This window comes from Sycon ciliatum, chromosome 10 (genome assembly GCF_964019385.1).
Source record: "Sycon ciliatum chromosome 10, ocSycCili1.1, whole genome shotgun sequence".
NCBI lineage: Eukaryota > Metazoa > Porifera > Calcarea > Leucosolenida > Sycettidae > Sycon > Sycon ciliatum.
Genome location: NC_088652.1, coordinates 8,747,609 through 8,768,017, shown reverse-complemented (window position 1 = coordinate 8,768,017; position 20,409 = coordinate 8,747,609). Strand labels below are relative to the sequence as shown.

Below are 20,409 nucleotides of genomic sequence, written 5' to 3'. Positions count from 1 at the left end.
CTCTCTCTCTCTCTCTCTCTCTCTCTCTCTCTCGCTCGCTCGCTCTCTCTCTTGCCTTCCGCCTTCAGGCGGAAGCTTCGGCTTTTGTCCCTCTTGCGTTATCATCTCTTGAACTAAGTTACCTTCTTGGAAGATGTGAGTAAACCTGAACGCTGGTGTGAGTGTACGTGTCTGTTTATGCATGAGTGTGTGTGAGAGAGTATGTCTAGGATCAGTTGGTTATGTGTGAGCTGGGCTAGGACTGGGTGAAGTTGCGTTATGCCAGCCGTGACTATACTTGTCACAGAACGTTCCGAGGGTTAGAGACGACACAGCCAAGGGCGAGACTAACCGGAACGCTCCCCGACCAGGTTTATATGTGCGTCCGTCCGTAAGAGTGTGTTGGTGGACTCTCTCCAAGTGGCCACCACTGCACGACCTTGTAATGTGAAGGTTTAGTAACTTAGTTCATGTCGACACCGCAGCCCTGGGGTCTAACCCCGGGCGCACCGGATACGACACTGACACCCACGCTGCAGTCACAAATGACGCCTCAGCGCCTGAGTCCAGGAACACGCGAATCTTTGCCTCTTGAGTTCTTTCCTCAACTCTTGCCACTCCGATCATCAGCCGCACACTTGAAAACCTTTCTCGCTTCCAGCGGCAGCGACTTTAGCTGCTTCTCTGCATCTGCGACCGATATCACCGTGCACTGTGCCGATGCCGTGGGCCTTGGCACGGATCGTTGCACTGGTTTCCTGGCAGTATCACCATGTCGTCCGTTCGCGACCTGGTAAGACGCGCCGTGCTCCTGTACTTGGCGCAGAGACATCAGGTAGCACTGCCGTTCGACCAGGTACGTCTTCATCTCAGGTCCGCTTTGATCCAAGATTACCTGCTTTGCCATTGGTTGCAGTACCGGGGCTATTTTACCTATATCGGCGCTATACTTGGTGTCCACCTCGCCATCTTCTGTCATAGCGAGTGTGGCCCACACCTCTACCTCTCGGCAAACACGGACAACGTATTGTTGAAACGACTCCTCTGACCGCTGCTTGCCTGTCAGCAATGTCCTCCACGCTTTGTCCGGCGTCTTTCCGAGCGAGACAAGCAACTCTCGCTTCGCTTCCTCGTAATTATTGCATCCAATACAGATCCTCTCGGCTTTGCTACCCGCTAGCGCGATGCGCAATCGTAGCAGCCATTCGCTTTCTTCGAACTCGTTCTTGGAACAGATGTCCTTGAACAGGTCAAGATGGTTGGTTGGTTGGTATATTTTATTTTACTTCGCCAGAATGAACAGGCATTGCTGCCTTCTTGCCTGGAAAAGTGGATTGTCCAAACTCTCACAAAAAGACGAAGAAAGGAAGGAACTATTACATGAGAGTGTGAAGCATGCAATCTTATAAAAATAATAAAAAATTCCATGAGAGTGTGACGCATGCATGATGAGAGAGAGAGAGAGAGATCGAGAGAGAGACTGCTTTATAGCCTGGACAAGTGAACTGTCCAAGCTCTTACAAAATGACCAACAACAATAGCAACGTCAACAACAACAGCGACAGCGAAAACAACAACAGGCCAACAACAACAGCAACACCACAGCAGCAGCAAAACAACAAGAGAGAGAGAGAGAGAGAGAGAGAGAGAGAGAGAGAGAGAGAGAGAGAGAGAGAGGAAGAGAGAGAGAGAGAGAGAGAGAGAGGGAGGGAGAGAGAGAGAGAGAGAGAGAGAGAGAGAGAGGGAGAGAGAGAGAGAGAGAGAGATAGAGAGAGAGAGAGAGAGAGAGGGAAAGAGAGAGAGATAACGCTCCAGTGGCTGGGTTCCATCATATAAGGGGATTTACATCAACGGTTTACGCCCACCTCTGTGACTGGGAGCTTCCGCTGTACTTCCCATCGCACTCTCACTGGCGGCTTTACCATCACCAACATTCGCATTGGCGATGCGCTCGTTAATCTCCTTTAGTGTTTTGTCAAACTCGGTGCGGAGCGCCTCCTCTGGCCGTCTGGCACTGCGCGCCTCACGCTCCTCTTACTTTTGGAGCCTGTGTGCCACATGTTCCATCAACAACTCGCCTTCTAATCCGAACCGAACTCCATTGGCGATAAAGCTGGCTTCCAAATTATGTAGTTGCTCTGCCATGCTCGCTCCTATCCTAGCGTGGTCGCCAAATGTTATGAACCCTCTGAGATTCTCTAAATTGTCAGGATCGAACGACCACACGGCACGAGGACACCTCTGTTCTCTTCCACAGTATATTTCGTGAAATTGATCGAATAATTAATAACTAACAGTAATAACACCAGCTATTTATAGCATGCAAAACAGCGTACACGCAAAAACATACGCATATAAAACGGGACATAACAGCGTATCCAGTAAAACCGCACACAGCGCATAATAGCGTATGGCATGCTGCAACATCAGCGGTACGGCGGAGTCGAGATACAACATTGCACCGAATACAATGCCATAAGCGCGAAGGCCTGGTGGTTTGTAACAGACGACATACTTTTTCGCAACTTATGCTTTTCGCAAAAAAAACAAGTGCAAGTTGCTGAAATCCCATCCATATTCTCAGGAAAAGGTCAAAAGTTGCTAACATTGCAACCTAGAATGGGAGGGTTCTTGTGCGTACAATGATGCCAAAACCACCAAAAAAGTAGCAGAAATGGCAGAAGTGCAGCGACATTAAACTCTCTAAGTATACCCCTTCCTGTTGTGACTATGGACAGCTGTACGCAGTGCCAGGCGTGGGCCATCCCCTGGATTATCAAAAATGGGTGCCTTATAATTTTTTTCTGTTTTTAGCTTGTTTTCTTTACACTTCTTTCTGCGAGTTTCGTTTCAGATCTAATAAAAAAGTTCATAAGTTTTGGTTGATGAAGTTGACATGTACATTGTACATCAGTCCAAACTCTGATAATAAACAATCTCTTTTCATCTTGTTTTTATTTTTCTAAACACCTACCGGTACTTTTACCCATTCTACTTCCCCATAGCTAGATCTAGCTTTGCTGTACATTTCTGATTCTTTTTCCTGGTGCGTGCTTGTGGCATTGAAGCCGAGACCTTTGGTCGGTGGAGCCCCTGGTACCTCACCATCACTGCTGCCCAGTGCAGCCCCTGCTCAGTAGCTGTTTGTTTTTGTCCACATAATTATTTATTTTACAAGGTGGGTTTGTGAATAATAGTAAAAAAGTGCAAATACCCTATTGCACGCATCTTCCATCATTTAAAGTGGGAATGTACATAATGTTACTACCGTTGATCTATTGTGTCTCTGAAATGAGGTTAACCCAGGCACCTCTCGTATCGCAATAGTGGTCTTTGAAAAACCCACTCTGCCTGCCTAGTTAATAATACCATTGATTGTTTCATAATGCCATCATGAAACAATGACATGAAACATTGTATACTTTGATTCAGAAACTCTTTTTGCCTAATCATTAGCGAGTCTTCATCACGTAGTGCAAATCGGAAACCGTAACACACTATAGGCCCAAAAAGGGGCTGCTGTGCACGCCTGATTGACCACAATCACAAAAAGCGCACATAGGGTGATTGTGCTGTGAGACGGATAATAATGATGCCAAGATCATGGCAGTTCAAGTGCAGATGAATCATCTCTTCACAATGTCAAACCGACTTCATAAACAACCCAACAGCCTCGTCTGTCTACTTCCATATGCTGCCTCATGAAGCACCTAACCACGGCTACAAAACAACGCATACCCGAACTCGTGAGCCAAGCACATCCTGCAACAATACCAGCACAAAAAAACGCTACCCTCAATGAATTCTTAATTTCACAGAGCACGCTGTCCGCGGGCTATGCGGATGAGCAAGCTCCATTCATCAACACCTCCCCTGCCATCCTCAGCCCCTTCTAGAAATCTCTACTTCTGAAGCTGAGGTCGAAGGCCTTCTTCGCGGAGTTGTCACCACCAAGAGCCCAGGGTTCTACCCTATACCAAAACTGCATACTAAAAGAAGCAACATGAGAACTGGCACCGTCGTTACCGTCCCTCTTTAACCTATCATTCCAAACCGGAGACATCCCCCAGTATATAATGTACTCTTGATTGTATACTATGATTGCACTGGCTCCATCCCTTATCTCCTAAGCTACAACCCCCCCCCCCCTCATCCCTCCCTCCCGGTGCGTCTGCCCAGTGTATTGCCAAAATTTCTAAAACAACTAAACGGAGCAGTGGAGTCCCTGCCGCATTAAAAGCCTGTTAATCAAGGCACAAACTAGCGCCTTTATTACTATGGAAGAAGTCCATGCTGGTGTCACATGTGGGACTGATACATTGCAAGCCAAACAGAGTGCAATTCACACATCAGTTTACAAAAACATTCCATCTCAAAGAACGTAGGTGGTACTGGTTCTAGACCTAGCTGGGCTCCAGAAACTCAATTTTTCAAAACTATTTCAATTTAGTGGGTATGCGTGATATTGGTGGATCCATAAATAGCACTTACCTGAACAAGATGGCACAGGTGGTATCCATTGGCCGCCATTTCCACAAGTGATTTTCTTCTGCGTGGTAGATTGTGGTTGACCGGTAATGTAATGACCAGTATCACATTGTACATTCACTACCACTCCGTGGTGAACAGTAGATCCAGGGTTGCTCACTTTCAATCCAACAGTCTGCTTTGGAACAAGGCAATGTATCTCTGAAAGAAAATGTACCAAACGCTCCATTCTTACTCATTCACTGTTGTCTCGACGTGCAGAGCGACTAATGCTGAAAGAACCACCACAGGGGACTGCGTGGCCCGGTTTTCAGGTCTTTAGACAGTATTATGGTGCATTCTCTCATGAATGTGCTTTGTCTAGAGTTCACACAACTAATCAGGATTTGCGCCTTTTACGTCTTCTCAGTCAGAGTTAAAGAGGTAGGCGGAAAGACGGGGCCAGTTAGCATGTTCGTATCGCAAGACAGTCAGCTTTTCCTGGGATACTGTGAGTGGTCTGATCTAGAGGGGCTTGTTGCGGTTGATGGAACTCCAGGCATATCAGATATTCGGCATTATTAGGAAAACTGCTAAAACAACTAAACGGATCAGTGGAATTCCTTCCCGTATTTTAGGCCTGTCAATCAACGCACAAACTAGCGCATTAATTACTATGGGAGAAGTCCATGCTGGTCTCATATGTGGGACTGATACATTGCAAGCCAAAACGAATACAATTCACACATACGTGTATAAAAACATTCCATCTCAAAGAAAGTAGGTGGTACTGGTTCCTAACCTAGCTATGCTACAACAAATCAATTTTGTCAAAACTATTTCACTAAGTGGGTAAGCATCATAATGGTGGGTGCATACATAGCACTTACGTGAACAAGATGATACAGGCGGTGTCCATTGACCGCCATTTCCGCAAGTGATTTTCTTCACGGTGGAATATTGTGATTGACCAGTAATGTAGTAACCAGTATCACATTGTACATTCACTACTGTTCCGTGGAGAACATTAGATCCAGGGTTGGTCACTGTTAATCCAACAGTCGCTCTTGGAACAGTGCAATGTATTTCTGAAAGGAAACGTACCAAACGCTCATCCTCACTCACTTTTTTCTCGACATATAGATCGACTAAAGTTAAAAGATCCACCACAGGGGATTTATACTCAATCACTCATTATTTTATGTTTTGCAAAAAGCCCAACCCTGCCCTGCCAGTTTCGTGGACTAACGGGGGTCGCCATGGCAAATAATATTGGTAAGAACATGAAAAGTAAGAGAAAAGTCGTGTGATGACTTTCTCGCACGCTAAATACTAGGACTTGAGCCGACGAATGGACCAAGCATCAACATCGTATGGCCGCATGTATTCGCTCTGGATACGACGTCAACTTGTATCCGAGGAAACCAGGCTTCGTCTCTACAATGCCATCGTCCTACCAACACTGTTATACAACTGCGAAACCTGGGGACTGACAGAGGCTGCACTGGAGAAGCTGAACGCCTTCCATAGACGTCAACTACGGAACTTGTTCGGAATTAGGTATCCCGCCATCATCTCCAACAAAGACCTATATTCCAGAGCACACACAGCCACTTTCGCACACCGTTGCTGTCCGCCGTTTCCGGATGTTGGGTCATGTTCTGAGGATGCCCTCAGATGCCCCGCCACAGCAGGCAATGGACAACTACTTCCGTCGAGATGTCACCGGTGTGCGTGGACGCCCGAAATCGAACCTGGCCACGGCAGTCAAGGCAAGCACAGCTGCCAGAGACATGCCACTGAAGACCATGACTGATCTGAGTGGGCTCAGAATGCGCGCTTTGGACAAGCAATCATGGAGGGAACTCTCAGCCTGAGCTGGTTTTGCTCGCGGCTGCAACGCACGGGGTAGTGAACCCAGGACAGAAGCGGACCAGGCATCATGACTTTGCACATCTATCGTTATGCTGCTTCATTACGCGACCTGTTTTATTATTATTATTATTATTATTATTATGAGCTCAGTTAAACTTTTTCGCGACGCGACGCGTTTCCTGGCTGCGTAGAGATGAAGTAGCAGAGAAGACAAGCATACGCCTGTACAACGCTATCGTACTGCCGACATTGCTCTACAATTGCGAGAAATGGGGATTATCGTCTATAGCAATGGCCAAGGCAGACGCATTCCACCGGCGTCAAATGCGATCATTACTTGGAATACGATACCCTGACACAATCTGAAACGACGCCCTATATCGCAGAACTAAGAGCAACCCTGTATCAGATACAGTTGCATGTAGGCGATTACGAATGACCGGTCATGTGCTACGGATGGACACAGACACGCCACCGCCATTAGCCATGAGCGGCTACTTTGACCAGGGCAACAAAGCACCCCATGGGTGGCGAAGGTTGACACTGGCCACAAGTCTAGTCGCTCAGCTGAATAAACTGGTTGTGCCCATGAAGACCATGGAAGACCTTTCCATTTGCCAACAACAAGCAGCGGGCAAGACAGACCGGAGGAACTTGTCCAGCTCGACACCCAAAGAGACAACATGATCAGCAGCTACTACACCTTGCTGATGATGCTCAAAAGGCAGAAGCAGAAAAACACTGAATTTCTGTATTGTTTAGTGTTCTCCTACCCGAAATGTGCTACTATTATGTCTCCTTCATTCACTCCTTTCGAAGGCAATACGTCAGTCCCACTGGGAATATAATTCCATGGGTAGGATAGCTAAAGAAAGTGAAAATATACAAACCTAAAAACCAAATGGGAGAAGAATTAGGGGAAGGAAGAGGAAGAAAGGAAAGAACCTCAATCTGAACTCCAATATCAAAACAATAATAAAGAATTTTCTGCAATAGGCATTCTACAATGATAGGGACGTTGAGATCAGTCAAACCTCGAAACTTGGTGAGCCGAATGATGGGGGTGAGGGGGTTTATTATGACATTGGGATTCGGAATAGGTAACAGCGTATTACTCTAGAGCCCGCTCTGAAGTAGCAGAAGGGACAAAAGCCGACACCATGACTCAAGTATGCCCTACGCAAGTTGTAGTCAAGTGTAAAAGCCTAAACTAGCTAGCGTCAGAGTGCTAAACCAAAGTACATCAACCAGTAAAGGGAGTAACAAAGGAAATATGTTTATCAGTCTCGAACCGGGTTTTAATATCAATATTCAAGTCCCTTGGCTGTTGAACATGACTACGCAGCAGATATCCATCGACAAGTACAAAGGAAGGTCCTAAGAATTTAACCGAACCTTGTATAGCCTCCTGTTGCACAATAGCCAGATTTTCTTCCTGCACAGTCCGAAGGCATTGAGGAGTCTCTCTAACCAAGCCTCCCAGGGCACCGACAATCACAGGTGCCACGTCAACCTTGGTGAGGGACCAAATTATGGAAATCTCCCGCTTCAAGTCATAATATAAAATTATTTCGAGCACTTTTCAGCAATTTTCTTGTTAATGTTGTTCTCAAAAGGAACGATCACGTCTATGATGTGTGCGATGTGGTCCTTGTCATCAACAAGGAGCAGATCGGGCCTGTTTGCTGATAGTTTCAAGTCAGTTGGGACGGAATACTCCCAATAGAGCCGATATCGATCACTTTTGACCAGTGCCTTGAGCTGAATGTCGACTCGTGAAGCACCAGTAGGTACATCCCGTGCTCTACACATTTCCAATTGCACATACTTGACTATCCGGCCGTGCATATCCTCACAAGCGACCAAGCCCCGGCCTCCATCTCCCCTCTTCATTCAGAGACTGTTGACTGAGGCTTTGGGGTAGTGAAAACCAGACGCGGTCAAGGTTGATCCTGTTGCTCGATCTGTGTTCTATATTACAGCCTCGTCCCAATTTACGATTCCATAGCTATATGCCATGACGGGCAGAGCCTTTTGTTGATGGCCTTGATCATGTTTCTCGCATTCAATCCACTATTCAGAAGCAAATTTAGTCTCTTTTTGTATTCTGCGGTGAGTTGCGTGTTGAGCTGTGGGTGAGGAATCATGGCTGCTTGAACTACTCAAAGGTGCCTGTATATTTTATTGAGTCGTGACGACTCTGCAATAGTCTCATGAACAACCTGGATAGAGCATCCTTCATCTGCTTTTCCGCGCCTGACGTGCAGCACGGCACTCTTAGTTGGGTTCAGGGTCATGCTGATGTCACCACCAACGTCACACACGGTAGACACAAGGGTTTTCACATCCTTCGTGGATTTCCCGTTGAGTTTAATGTCATACATGTACCATGAGTGATTGATAGTGAACTCTGTATCTCCGCAGCTGATTCTGTAGTCCAAAGGCAATCGATTGAGCTCAAAACTGATGGGGTTTAGCGCCAGGCAAAAAACAGTAAGAGTTGCATTCGTGATCCAAATCTTTGTAAACGAAAAGAAAATGTCACAACACTTACACTATTCCAGTAAATTCGCACTTACACCCACTTACACATGCTTGTACATTGAATATTTTCTCCATGTCGCATTATTATTATTATAATTATTATTGAGTTTTGAATTAGTTTCGATCTGCCAGTAATCTTCTGATGAGATGGCCACGAAAACGTTAAAGAAACAAGCTTTTATACGTGGAACCTAGTTTTGCTAATGGTTTTTGTATTGAGTGCGCAGCCTACTCTATTTGTTGCGTCAGTTATCCATCAGCACTCGGCCGAAGGCCGTAGATAGGCATCCACCGGGATAGCATCCAGCAGCCAAAGGTGGGGCCATGCATCATAATGAATATTACATATGATTGTAGGTAAACCACAGAGAGAAACACACAACACTTTTTTTAAATATCGATCATAGTAAACACGAGAGTGTTTGGAGGAAAATAGGACCGAAAGAACTCCACCACCAACCACAGAGCAGAGCAAATCAAGGACCTTTCGCAGGATAGCTGCCGAGCCAAGGAGAGCATTCTTTTGCAATTCAGAAACAGAGCAGTAGCTGGTGATACCGATGGTGTCAAGGTATCCTGGCAACTGTTTGGAAACAGTGACCAAAGTCCCAACTACCACAGGAACAACCTGGGTCTCAACTGACCATAGCCGATGGACTTCGCAAGCAAGAAGTTGATACTTGGCACGTTTCTCAACTTCCTTTTCAGCAACGCGTGGGTAACCAGGTACAGCAATGTCAATGATCAGGGCCTTCTTGGCAGGTCCATTAACCAGAACAATATCAGGCCGTCGGTGCGCAATGAAGCGATCGCACCGGATGGTGAAATCACACAGAATCTTGATCTTCGGGTCCTGCGGAGAGATGGTGGCATCTGAAGTATCTCTAGCTTCAAGGCACCCTGTAAGAAAGGCGACAGGCCTGTTGGGTATACCCAAGTAAAATAATAAATACTACTACGACTACTACCAGCACGTTATCCTCGGGCGCGGGATGCTCTTGTACCGTTGCATTGGTTTTGGTATGCTGAAGCACCGGATTACAGTGGTGCTAGTAGTACGTGTCATCACATGGTATCCAATGTACACGCCAGAGCGACCAGAGAGGAGAACCGATTATGGCGCTCCAAGTAATCCCGTCCAACGAACTTTGAACACTCGCATAGGATATGGGCAACCGACTCGCCTGCCTTCCCACACATTCGACACAGGGGGCTTCCGCCCTGCTGGAAGATTTGGGCCTTCAGCAGGTTTGTAGCCAAGGCCTGGCCTTGTGCCGTGATGATCAGGCTCTCCTTGGTCTTCTTGAGACCAGCCTTTGTCAGCCAACTCGAGATGATTTCGTTGGTCAGTTGTTCTGTTTGCCGGACAAACTGTCCATGCAAGGGCTTCTGGGTCCACGCCAGGAGGTGTTCTTTTTGAAGCCGACTCTTCACCACCTGTGAGGAGTCCGCTGGGGCATCCATGTGTGGCCACAGAATGGGCGCAGCCACCTTCAGGAGTTTCTCGTTTGACTGAAGCACATAACGCTGCAGATTGCGTTTCTCCATGGCGACAACATTATGAATACTATGCAAACCACGTCCACCCTCCTTGCAACTGATGTACATACGGGCTACATCAGCGCGTGGAGAGGCTCCATGCACAGTCATAGGCTTGCCCGTTCTTCAGTCAGCAGATTTCAACTCGTCTTGCGTCCATGCCAACATACCAGCACTATTCAAAGTCACAGCCCAGGTGTTGATGGCTGTGATGATGTTGTGGCCGTTTAGAGCTGGACGGAGTACTCGTCGCACACGCCACTTGTACTCATGCAGGATCTTCGTATTCATACTTGAATGGTCCATACCCCCACCATCAAGGAATTCGAGGTTTTTTGTACGTTTCTTCTGGCTCTAACGACCTGATAGATGAGCGGTCAGGCAATAGAGTCTACTCAGCGGCTGCATGCTTTCCTGCCTTTAGTACAACGGTTTCGCATTTTGCCACACCGAACTGCATGCCAATGTCTTAACTACAGCCATGAGCAGTATGTACAAGAGATCGCAACCCCTTTTCATTCTTTGCATTCAGCTTGACGTCATCCATGTACCATAGATGGTTGAGCTTGGTACGGTTTTGGACCTTGGTGCAGTAGGCTGCGTGAGCCTTTCCCTAAAACCATGATGATCGGTATGAGGCAGGTGACAAACAGCAGCGGGGATAAGGAGTGACCCTGGAAATTCCCACGCTGAATGGCCGCCGATCCCAAGGTGTTTGTGCCGTTCCAAAGGTCAACCTTCCACTGAGCCATGCTAACAGTCATAAGTCCTCATTAATATTATTATTATTATTATTCAAAGGATCAGTCGGGGAAGTGAACTGCCTGAAAAGAGAAAAAAACGCCAGACCCACCAGGACTCGAACCTGGGACCCTGCTTGTCATGAGCAATGCTCTAACCACTGAGCTATGGGACCAGGCTGAACCTAGAAGGCGCTGACAAGTTTTTCACTCCAAAGGCAGCTCACAACACGTGCCACACATACTGATGGCACTTGGGTCTTTTTCCCTCCCCCAGGGGACCAACCACGGTCAGTTTCTGGAAACTTCCAGAGGTGAAAGAAAGTGATTAAATTTGGAAAGGATGGGAGAACCTCAAATTCAAAGGATCAGTCGGGGAAGTGAACTGCCTGAAAAGAGAAAAAAACGCCAGACCCACCAGGACTCGAACCTGGGACCCTGCTTGTCATGAGCAATGCTCTAACCACTGAGCTTTGGGACCAGGCTGAACCTAGAAGGCGCTGACAAGTTTTTCACTCCAAAGGCAGCTCACAACACGTGCCACACATACTGATGGCACTTGGGTCTTTTTCCCTCCCCCAGGGGACCAACCACGGTCAGTTTCTGGAAACTACCAGAGGTGAAAGAAAGTGATTAAATTTGGAAAGGATGGGAGAACCTCAAATTCAAAGGATCAGTCGGGGAAGTGAACTGCCTGAAAAGAGAAAAAACGCCAGACCCACCAGGACTCGAACCTGGGACCCTGCTTGTCATGAGCAATGCTCTAACCACTGAGCTATGGGACCAGGCTGAACCTAGAAGGCGCTGACAAGTTTTTCACTCCAAAGGCAGCTCACAACACGTGCCACACATACTGATGGCACTTGGGTCTTTTTCCCTCCCCCAGGGGACCAACCACGGTCAGTTTCTGGAAACTACCAGAGGTGAAAGAAAGTGATTAAATTTGGAAAGGATGGGAGAACCTCAAATTCAAAGGATCAGTCGGGGAAGTGAACTGCCTGAAAAGAGAAAAAAACGCCAGACCCACCAGGACTCGAACCTGGGACCCTGCTTGTCATGAGCAATGCTCTAACCACTGAGCTATGGGACCAGGCTGAACCTAGAAGGCGCTGACAAGTTTTTCACTCCAAAGGCAGCTCACAACACGTGCCACACATACTGATGGCACTTGGGTCTTTTTCCCTCCCCCAGGGGACCAACCACGGTCAGTTTCTGGAAACTACCAGAGGTGAAAGAAAGTGATTAAATTTGGAAAGGATGGGAGAACCTCAAATTCAAAGGATCAGTCGGGGAAGTGAACTGCCTGAAAAGAGAAAAAAAAAACGCCAGACCCACCAGGACTCGAACCTGGGACCCTGCTTGTCATGAGCAATGCTCTAACCACTGAGCTTTGGGACCAGGCTGAACCTAGAAGGCGCTGACAAGTTTTTCACTCCAAAGGCAGCTCACAACACGTGCCACACATACTGATGGCACTTGGGTCTTTTTCCCTCCCCCAGGGGACCAACCACGGTCAGTTTCTGGAAACTACCAGAGGTGAAAGAAAGTGATTAAATTTGGAAAGGATGGGAGAACCTCAAATTCAAAGGATCAGTCGGGGAAGTGAACTGCCTGAAAAGAGAAAAAAACGCCAGACCCACCAGGACTCGAACCTGGGACCCTGCTTGTCATGAGCAATGCTCTAACCACTGAGCTATGGGACCAGGCTGAACCTAGAAGGCGCTGACAAGTTTTTCACTCCAAAGGCAGCTCACAACACGTGCCACACATACTGATGGCACTTGGGTCTTTTTCCCTCCCCCAGGGGACCAACCACGGTCAGTTTCTGGAAACTACCAGAGGTAACAGAAAGTGATTAAATTTGGAAAGGATGGGAGAACCTCAAATTCAAAGGATCAGTCGGGGAAGTGAACTGCCTGAAAAGAGAAAAAAACGCCAGACCCACCAGGACTCGAACCTGGGACCCTGCTTGTCATGAGCAATGCTCTAACCACTGAGCTATGGGACCAGGCTGAACCTAGAAGGCGCTGACAAGTTTTTCACTCCAAAGGCAGCTCACAACACGTGCCACACATACTGATGGCACTTGGGTCTTTTTCCCTCCCCCAGGGGACCAACCACGGTCAGTTTCTGGAAACTACCAGAGGTGAAAGAAAGTGATTAAATTTGGAAAGGATGGGAGAACCTCAAATTCAGCTCTTCTAGGTTCAGCCTGGTCCCATAGCTCAGTGGTTAGAGCATGGCTCATGACAAGCAGGGTCCCAGGTTCGAGTCCTGGTGGGTCTGGCGTTTTTTTTTTTCTCTTTTCAGGCAGTTCACTTCCCCGACTGATCCTTTGAATTTGAGGTTCTCCCATCCTTTCCAAATTTAATCACTTTCTTTCACCTCTGGTAGTTTCCAGAAACTGACCGTGGTTGGTCCCCTGGGGGAGGGAAAAAGACCCAAGTGCCATCAGTATGTGTGGCACGTGTTGTGAGCTGCCTTTGGAGTGAAAAACTTGTCAGCGCCTTCTAGGTTCAGCCTGGTCCCATAGCTCAGTGGTTAGAGCATTGCTCATGACAAGCAGGGTCCCAGGTTCGAGTCCTGGTGGGTCTGGCGTTTTTTTCTCTTTTCAGGCAGTTCACTTCCCCGACTGATCCTTTGAATTTGAGGTTCTCCCATCCTTTCCAAATTTAATCACTTTCTTTCACCTCTGGTAGTTTCCAGAAACTGACCGTGGTTGGTCCCCTGGGGGAGGGAAAAAGACCCAAGTGCCATCAGTATGTGTGGCACGTGTTGTGAGCTGCCTTTGGAGTGAAAAACTTGTCAGCGCCTTCTAGGTTCAGCCTGGTCCCATAGCTCAGTGGTTAGAGTATTGCTCATGACAAGCAGGGTCCCAGGTTCGAGTCCTGGTGGGTCTGGCGTTTTTTTCTCTTTTCAGGCAGTTCACTTCCCCGACTGATCCTTTGAATTTGAGGTTCTCCCATCCTTTCCAAATTATTATTATTATTATTATTATTATTATTATTATTATTATTATTATTGTGTGGATTCCCAGGAAGTGTGAGTTACGAAGTCTGAAGAAAATGTTGAACGGTCTCTGCTGAGATGACGACTACTTCGAAGTACACCATAGCTCAGTGGTTTTTTGCAACGGTTGCTTTAAGCGAGGGTCCCTGGTTCGAGTCCTGGTGGTGACGGTCAATTGCTTCTTCAGAATTTGCCGTCTGTGTATTTCCCTCAAACCAGTGAATATGTTATGACTTGGGGCTCCCCGCGTGCTAGTTTGTACGTGAAGTGTGTGGGTTACAGTGAGGGCTGCGTCCCACCCGCCTGTGTGGACTCAGGAAGTGTGAGTTACGATGTCTGAAGAAAATGTTGAACGCCGAGTCCTGGTGGTGACATTCAATTTTTTATTCAGACTTTTCCCGTTTGTGTCTTTCCTTCAAACCAGTAACTATTTTTTGGCTCGGGCTCCCGAGGGGCTATTTTCGTTTTGCTCCGCGTGCCATGTGAATAGGCATTTCCTAAATCGGCCCGATTTTTTCGCCTAATCGACTTTTCGATCAGCGAAGAGATTTTCCGAATTCGGCCACATTATTAGCCCCAAGTCAGAATTCGGCTCACAGCAGTACTTCAAGTTACCTGTCCCAGTACAGATGTGCATTTACTTTCACGCTGTAGAGGCACTAAACACATCCATTTTCGGCGTATTCAGCGCGAAAGTTGTCAATCGGCGCAATTATCGGCGATTTCTTGACAGTAATAGGTTTTTTTCATTTGACCCGACGAGACCACACGACGCTTCCAGATCACAGCACGAACTGTTCACCAGCCACACTCCACGAAAGCAAGTAGTAGTAGTACTCCTGTGTTGATATGTCACATATACGAGTTAGTTGAGTGTTTACACCTTGCGCCGGTGTTTTCTCTATAAAATAGCATTATTCAGCTAAACCCGTTCATTCAACAACTGCTTCTCCTCTGATGAGTTATAATTATTGTAATGGGTAGCCGAGTGGTAGGCGCGGTGAAATCAACAAGAATTACTTTTATTCTACTTCTTTCAGGTACACACCTGAGATATAATTATTAGTGAAAGAAGAAGCGGCAAAATAACTTTCTCTCCGGTGCAAACCTGGAGGTTGAATACCTCGTTATTATCAAAATCTCATCTTCCTCAAAACAGAAATGCGCAGCCGCTTTTATGCAGCAGACGCCGTACGCTTACATACGGAGATACACTAAATATACATCAGGCAAAGCTCCGTATTAGTTCCGTAGTGCTTCCGTAGTGGTCGGGCAGGGATACTACACCCTCCCTTCCTACAGATAATCACGCCCTCGTGATTTTCAAAAAATTAGTGAAGAGTTACGAACACAGCGTCAACCGGAAGATGGCAAATTATATCGGAAATGATAACGTTTAGAGTAGACAGAATAAATGAACTGATAACAAATCATAAAGTAGAAGCACACCAGGTTCACACGATGTCACGGGGTCAAAAGGGGAAAGAACTGTCCTCCAAATAGGACCTGAAAATCCACAGCACTCTTGCTGCACAACGCTGGCACAACCCGCCAGGAACATCGCAGTTCAAAAACCGAACTGAATACACTATAACTATAAGGGTAGTTGTCACACACATTGTCCCACGTTAGCTGGGTAAGCCGTGGCTCACCATGATCAGACGCCTACCAAACTAAACTGGATTCACACACCCGCATAAAGGAAGACTGAAGAGGACAGGGAGACTGAAGGAAGACAGGAAAGAAAATGCCATACCTGGAATCAGCGTTAGTAACCACGGCGGCGGCTGGAGCTATGGTGGAGGGCAAGCCAGGTTTTATCTTCATCTTGGTTGAGCCGGTCACTCAGAGCGGCTAGCTCGGCGTCAGACAAATGACCTGATTGACCTCCCTCCTCGTCTTGAATCGTGGTCTTCACATTGTCGATAGCATCGCTTTGCGCGACGTAAAGAGTGATGGTCTAGCCAGGAAGAGTGTTGACGAAATTCTGCATTCCACCACGGAGACGAAGTACCAAGTGAATAGTGGACTCCTGCTGAACGTTGTAGTCACTCAGGGTTCGGCCGTCTGCCAACTACGCGCCGGCAAAAATCAAACGCTGCTGGTCTTGGGGAATACCCTCCTTGTCTAGGTCAGCAGCCCGCATGTCGTCGTCCTCATCAGCTTCGCCATCACCGGTAGTATACATGTAGGTAGCGGGTTGCTTGAAATCGCCATCGGAGTCTCCAATGGATGCCGTGCGGAAAGAATGGTGATCCACGTTAGCACCCTGACTGTGCTGCAGGCTAATAAGCATTGCCAGGCCCAGGAAAGCATGAAACACGATTCTCATCTTGATTCGTCGCACGGAGCTGCAGCGGGTTGAGCTATGGGGGTCTGGGGTCGAATCACGTTGTTTTATTTTACAAAAACACACCGCTGCCACCAATGTAATGGGTAGCCGAGTGGTAGGCGCGGTGAAATCAACAAGAATTACTTTTATTCTACTTCTTTCAGGTACACACCTGAGATATAATTATTAGTGAAAGAAGAAGCGGCAAAATAACTTTCTCTCCGGTGCAAACCTGGAGGTTGAATACCTCGTTATTATCAAAATCTCATCTTCCTCAAAACAGAAATGCGCAGCCGCTTTTATGCAGCAGACGCCGTACGCTTACATACGGAGATACACTAAATATACATCAGGCAAAGCTCCGTATTAGTTCCGTAGTGCTTCCGTATTGGTCGGGCAGGGATACTACACTGGATTTAGGCTCCAGTCATTTCGATGGCGTGGGTTTGAATCCCACCGCTGCCACCAATGTAATGGGTAGCCGAGTGGTAGGCGCGGTGAAATCAACAAGAATTACTTTTATTCTACTTCTTTCAGGTACACACCTGAGATATAATTATTAGTGAAAGAAGAAGCGGCAAAATGACTTTCTTTCTCTCCGGTGCAAACCTGGAGGTTGAATACCTCGTTATTATCAAAATCTCATCTTCCTCAAAACAGAAATGCGCAGCCGCTTTTATGCAGCAGACGCCGTACGCTTACATACGGAGATACACTAAATATACATCAGGCAAAGCTCCGTATTAGTTCCGTAGTGCTTCCGTATTGGTCGGGCAGGGATACTACACTGGATTTAGGCTCCAGTCATTTCGATGGCGTGGGTTCGAATCCCACCGCTGCCACCAATGTAATGGGTAGCCGAGTGGTAGGCGCGGTGAAATCAACAAGAATTACTTTTATTCTACTTCTTTCAGTTACACACCTGAGATATAATTATTAGTGAAAGAAGAAGCGGCAAAATGACTTTCTTTCTCTCCGGTGCAAACCTGGAGGTTGAATACCTCGTTATTATCAAAATCTCATCTTCCTCAAAACAGAAATGCGCAGCCGCTTTTATGCAGCAGACGCCGTACGCTTACATACGGAGATACACTAAATATACATCAGGCAAAGCTCCGTATTAGTTCCGTAGTGCTTCCGTATTGGTCGGGCAGGGATACTACACTGGATTTAGGCTCCAGTCATTTCGATGGCGTGGGTTCGAATCCCACCGCTGCCACCAATGTAATGGGTAGCCGAGTGGTAGGCGCGGTGAAATCAACAAGAATTACTTTTATTCTACTTCTTTCAGGTACACACCTGAGATATAATTATTAGTGAAAGAAGAAGCGGCAAAATGACTTTCTTTCTCTCCGGTGCAAACCTGGAGGTTGAATACCTCGTTATTATCAAAATCTCATCTTCCTCAAAACAGAAATGCGCAGCCGCTTTTATGCAGCAGACGCCGTACGCTTACATACGGAGATACACTAAATATACATCAGGCAAAGCTCCGTATTAGTTCCGTAGTGCTTCCGTATTGGTCGGGCAGGGATACTACAATATCTCTATGGAACGAAACAAGACTTGTCAGGAATACTACTACTACTTGCTTTCGTGGAATGTGGCTGGTGGACTGTTCGTGCTGTGATCTGCAAGCGCCGTGTGGTCTCGTCGGGTCAAATGAAAAAAAACTATTTCCACTATTTGACGGACCTGTTGAAGATGGCAACAAAGAATTTTGATTTCGTGACAGCCATTGATTTCGGCGTCCTTTCCTGCTGACCGTTTTCGGAAATGCCTAAAGTGACAGTCAACTTTCGCAGATAATTGAAAAAAAAGAAAAAAATGGCTACAGAAATTGTATTTGCATTCTCGTCGCGTTGTTCTACTATCCTACATGTCACCATATCTGACCCTACTCTCATTGCCCGCCTCTTCAAAGGATACGTCTGTCCCTCCATCGAGTATGCTTCACCTTTGTGGAACAACAAATTGACCGCAGGGAATATTGACCCTTTGGAACGATTGCAAGCACGCGTGGTCAGGCAGCATTTACATCGTCGAAAAGTGCCCATTCCTCATGGCATGGAGAACGTGTTTGAAGCCGCTCAATGGGAAAGTCTTGCGTGGTGGCGGCGGAACATACATGTACATTGCCTCAAACTGTTTTACCATTTTAACCGCCAATAACCGGAAACCCTCAACAATTTCAACATAGTTCTATCCAAGAGTGCACGACGTCCTCACTTTTACCTCCTGCCCACTCACACTGGTCCCTGTTTCCACTCCACTCTACTACGTTCCATGATCACCACTTGGAACTCCCTGCCTACCGAGATTAGGATATCTGAAACCCGTGGTGTATTTAGCCGGCGCGTTAAGTCCCATTTCCACAGGGATAGATTCCATCCTCGAGGTTTTCTCACTCCCTGTTTACCCCCTTCTTTATCAGTACCCTTTTCACTTGCTTTTACTCAGACGTCTTAATTAACCTCTTCATATTGTTGCACCCTATTGTACACGTGTTGTACACGTATATTTATTCTCGGAGACCCCCTTGATTTAGGCTTCGGCCTTTCGGGAATCCCTCAAATAATAATAATAATAATTTAATCAACAACGAAGCATTTTGATTAGGTTGATAGCGTCAACTTCGGATTGCTCAAACTGAGAACAACATAGTGAGCGTGGTACGCGTAGTGTTGGACACAAACTACGCATAATATGTAGCATTGTGGTCCTTTCTCTTTAAATGCAATCCTTGGCTCTCCATCCGAGTCTTAGATAAATTATGATTTAATTATAATACTATTCCAATTGAGCACTTACGGCTTAAGCTCTGTGTTGACACTCCATTGGCTGTCAGCAGCGCAAGAAATGCGGCGATGAAAATAACCCATTTGGCAGATATCACCGGCCAATTGTGGCAAGGTCTCATTTTCGGGAATCACCAAACCGTGGATTTATGGTTAGCTGTCGCTGCCTCTTGTTGGCACGAGGATGGAAATCGCTTTTCTTGAAGAGACCGGTCGATAGCCAACAGCAATACGAAGATACCTGGTGGCGGTTGTCTCCTGACCCCGTTATATAATGGAAAGCAAACGATGACTTGCCTACCTACGTGTACCCAAGACCACATTTGACGTGAGGTAGTTGCAATTCGCAACCCTAAGGAGAGAACTGTCCAGTGATTAGGGAACGGATGACGAGCATCAGATCACTATGTAGTAAAAGAGCTCAGAACCAAATGATACAGAATCAAAGGAGGATTGTATATGTTGTAGAGGACTGGTACAAAGCGTGGAGAAACGAGACCCCTTTCTGCACATACGTGTAGATGGCAATTATTATGGGTTGGGAGTATATAAATGAGCGCGCAATGCTCATAGATGACCCTTTTTACGCAAGGCCAGACCATCTGTGAAAGAATGGGAGCCACATCCGCGCATGAAGTTGCCAACAGCGGTCCCAGGGACCTTCGTTCCAAATGAGGAGTATGCAGAATTTCCAGAATGTGCTCGTCGTTCAGCGTATAGTTCACCTACTTCTAGTGTAAGATCGCAAGACGGAGGAAGTTCAGTGATAGATGTCGATTGCTAGACTGGAACGAAAAAGCCCCACGAGAGCAGTGTTGGTGTGAACCTGCTGTTACCACAATGCACTAATGATCTGAAACGGTAGTCAGGTGACAATCACTGTTTGAGACCCAGGTAGCGACTATTGGGAAAATGCGTTCTGCTACAATTCATATTGGCAGATGAAGTGCACTGCTAGCGAAAGGATCCGGCAAACATCTAAGTAAGCAGATGGTTTGAACCTTAACTCTACGAGCTTTTCTGTTGAATGCAACCCCCCCCCCCCTCAAGCCGGTAAAAGCATTTCAATCGCTCACAGTGCACTACCCCTGTGTTCATAGAGTGTTCCTGGCACTCTCTATGTGTC

The 20,409-nt window shown here is 46.8% G+C and overlaps 1 protein-coding gene across 1 annotated transcript in view; it reads right to left on the bottom strand.

Moving 5' to 3' along the window:
• Nucleotides 1-19,682, bottom strand: part of LOC135825828 (uncharacterized) — a 57,566-nt gene extending 37,884 nt beyond the window's left edge. Inside the window, exons 1-3 of the mRNA XM_065338456.1 lie at nucleotides 19,297-19,682; nucleotides 5,337-5,534; nucleotides 4,471-4,668 (exon numbers count right to left, since the gene is read on the bottom strand). Coding sequence (XP_065194528.1) covers nucleotides 4,471-4,668; nucleotides 5,337-5,534; nucleotides 19,297-19,405 — 505 coding nt within the window. The 5' untranslated portion in view covers nucleotides 19,406-19,682. The remainder of the gene's footprint in view (nucleotides 1-4,470; nucleotides 4,669-5,336; nucleotides 5,535-19,296) is intronic.
• Between the last annotated feature and the right edge of the window lie 727 nt (nucleotides 19,683-20,409).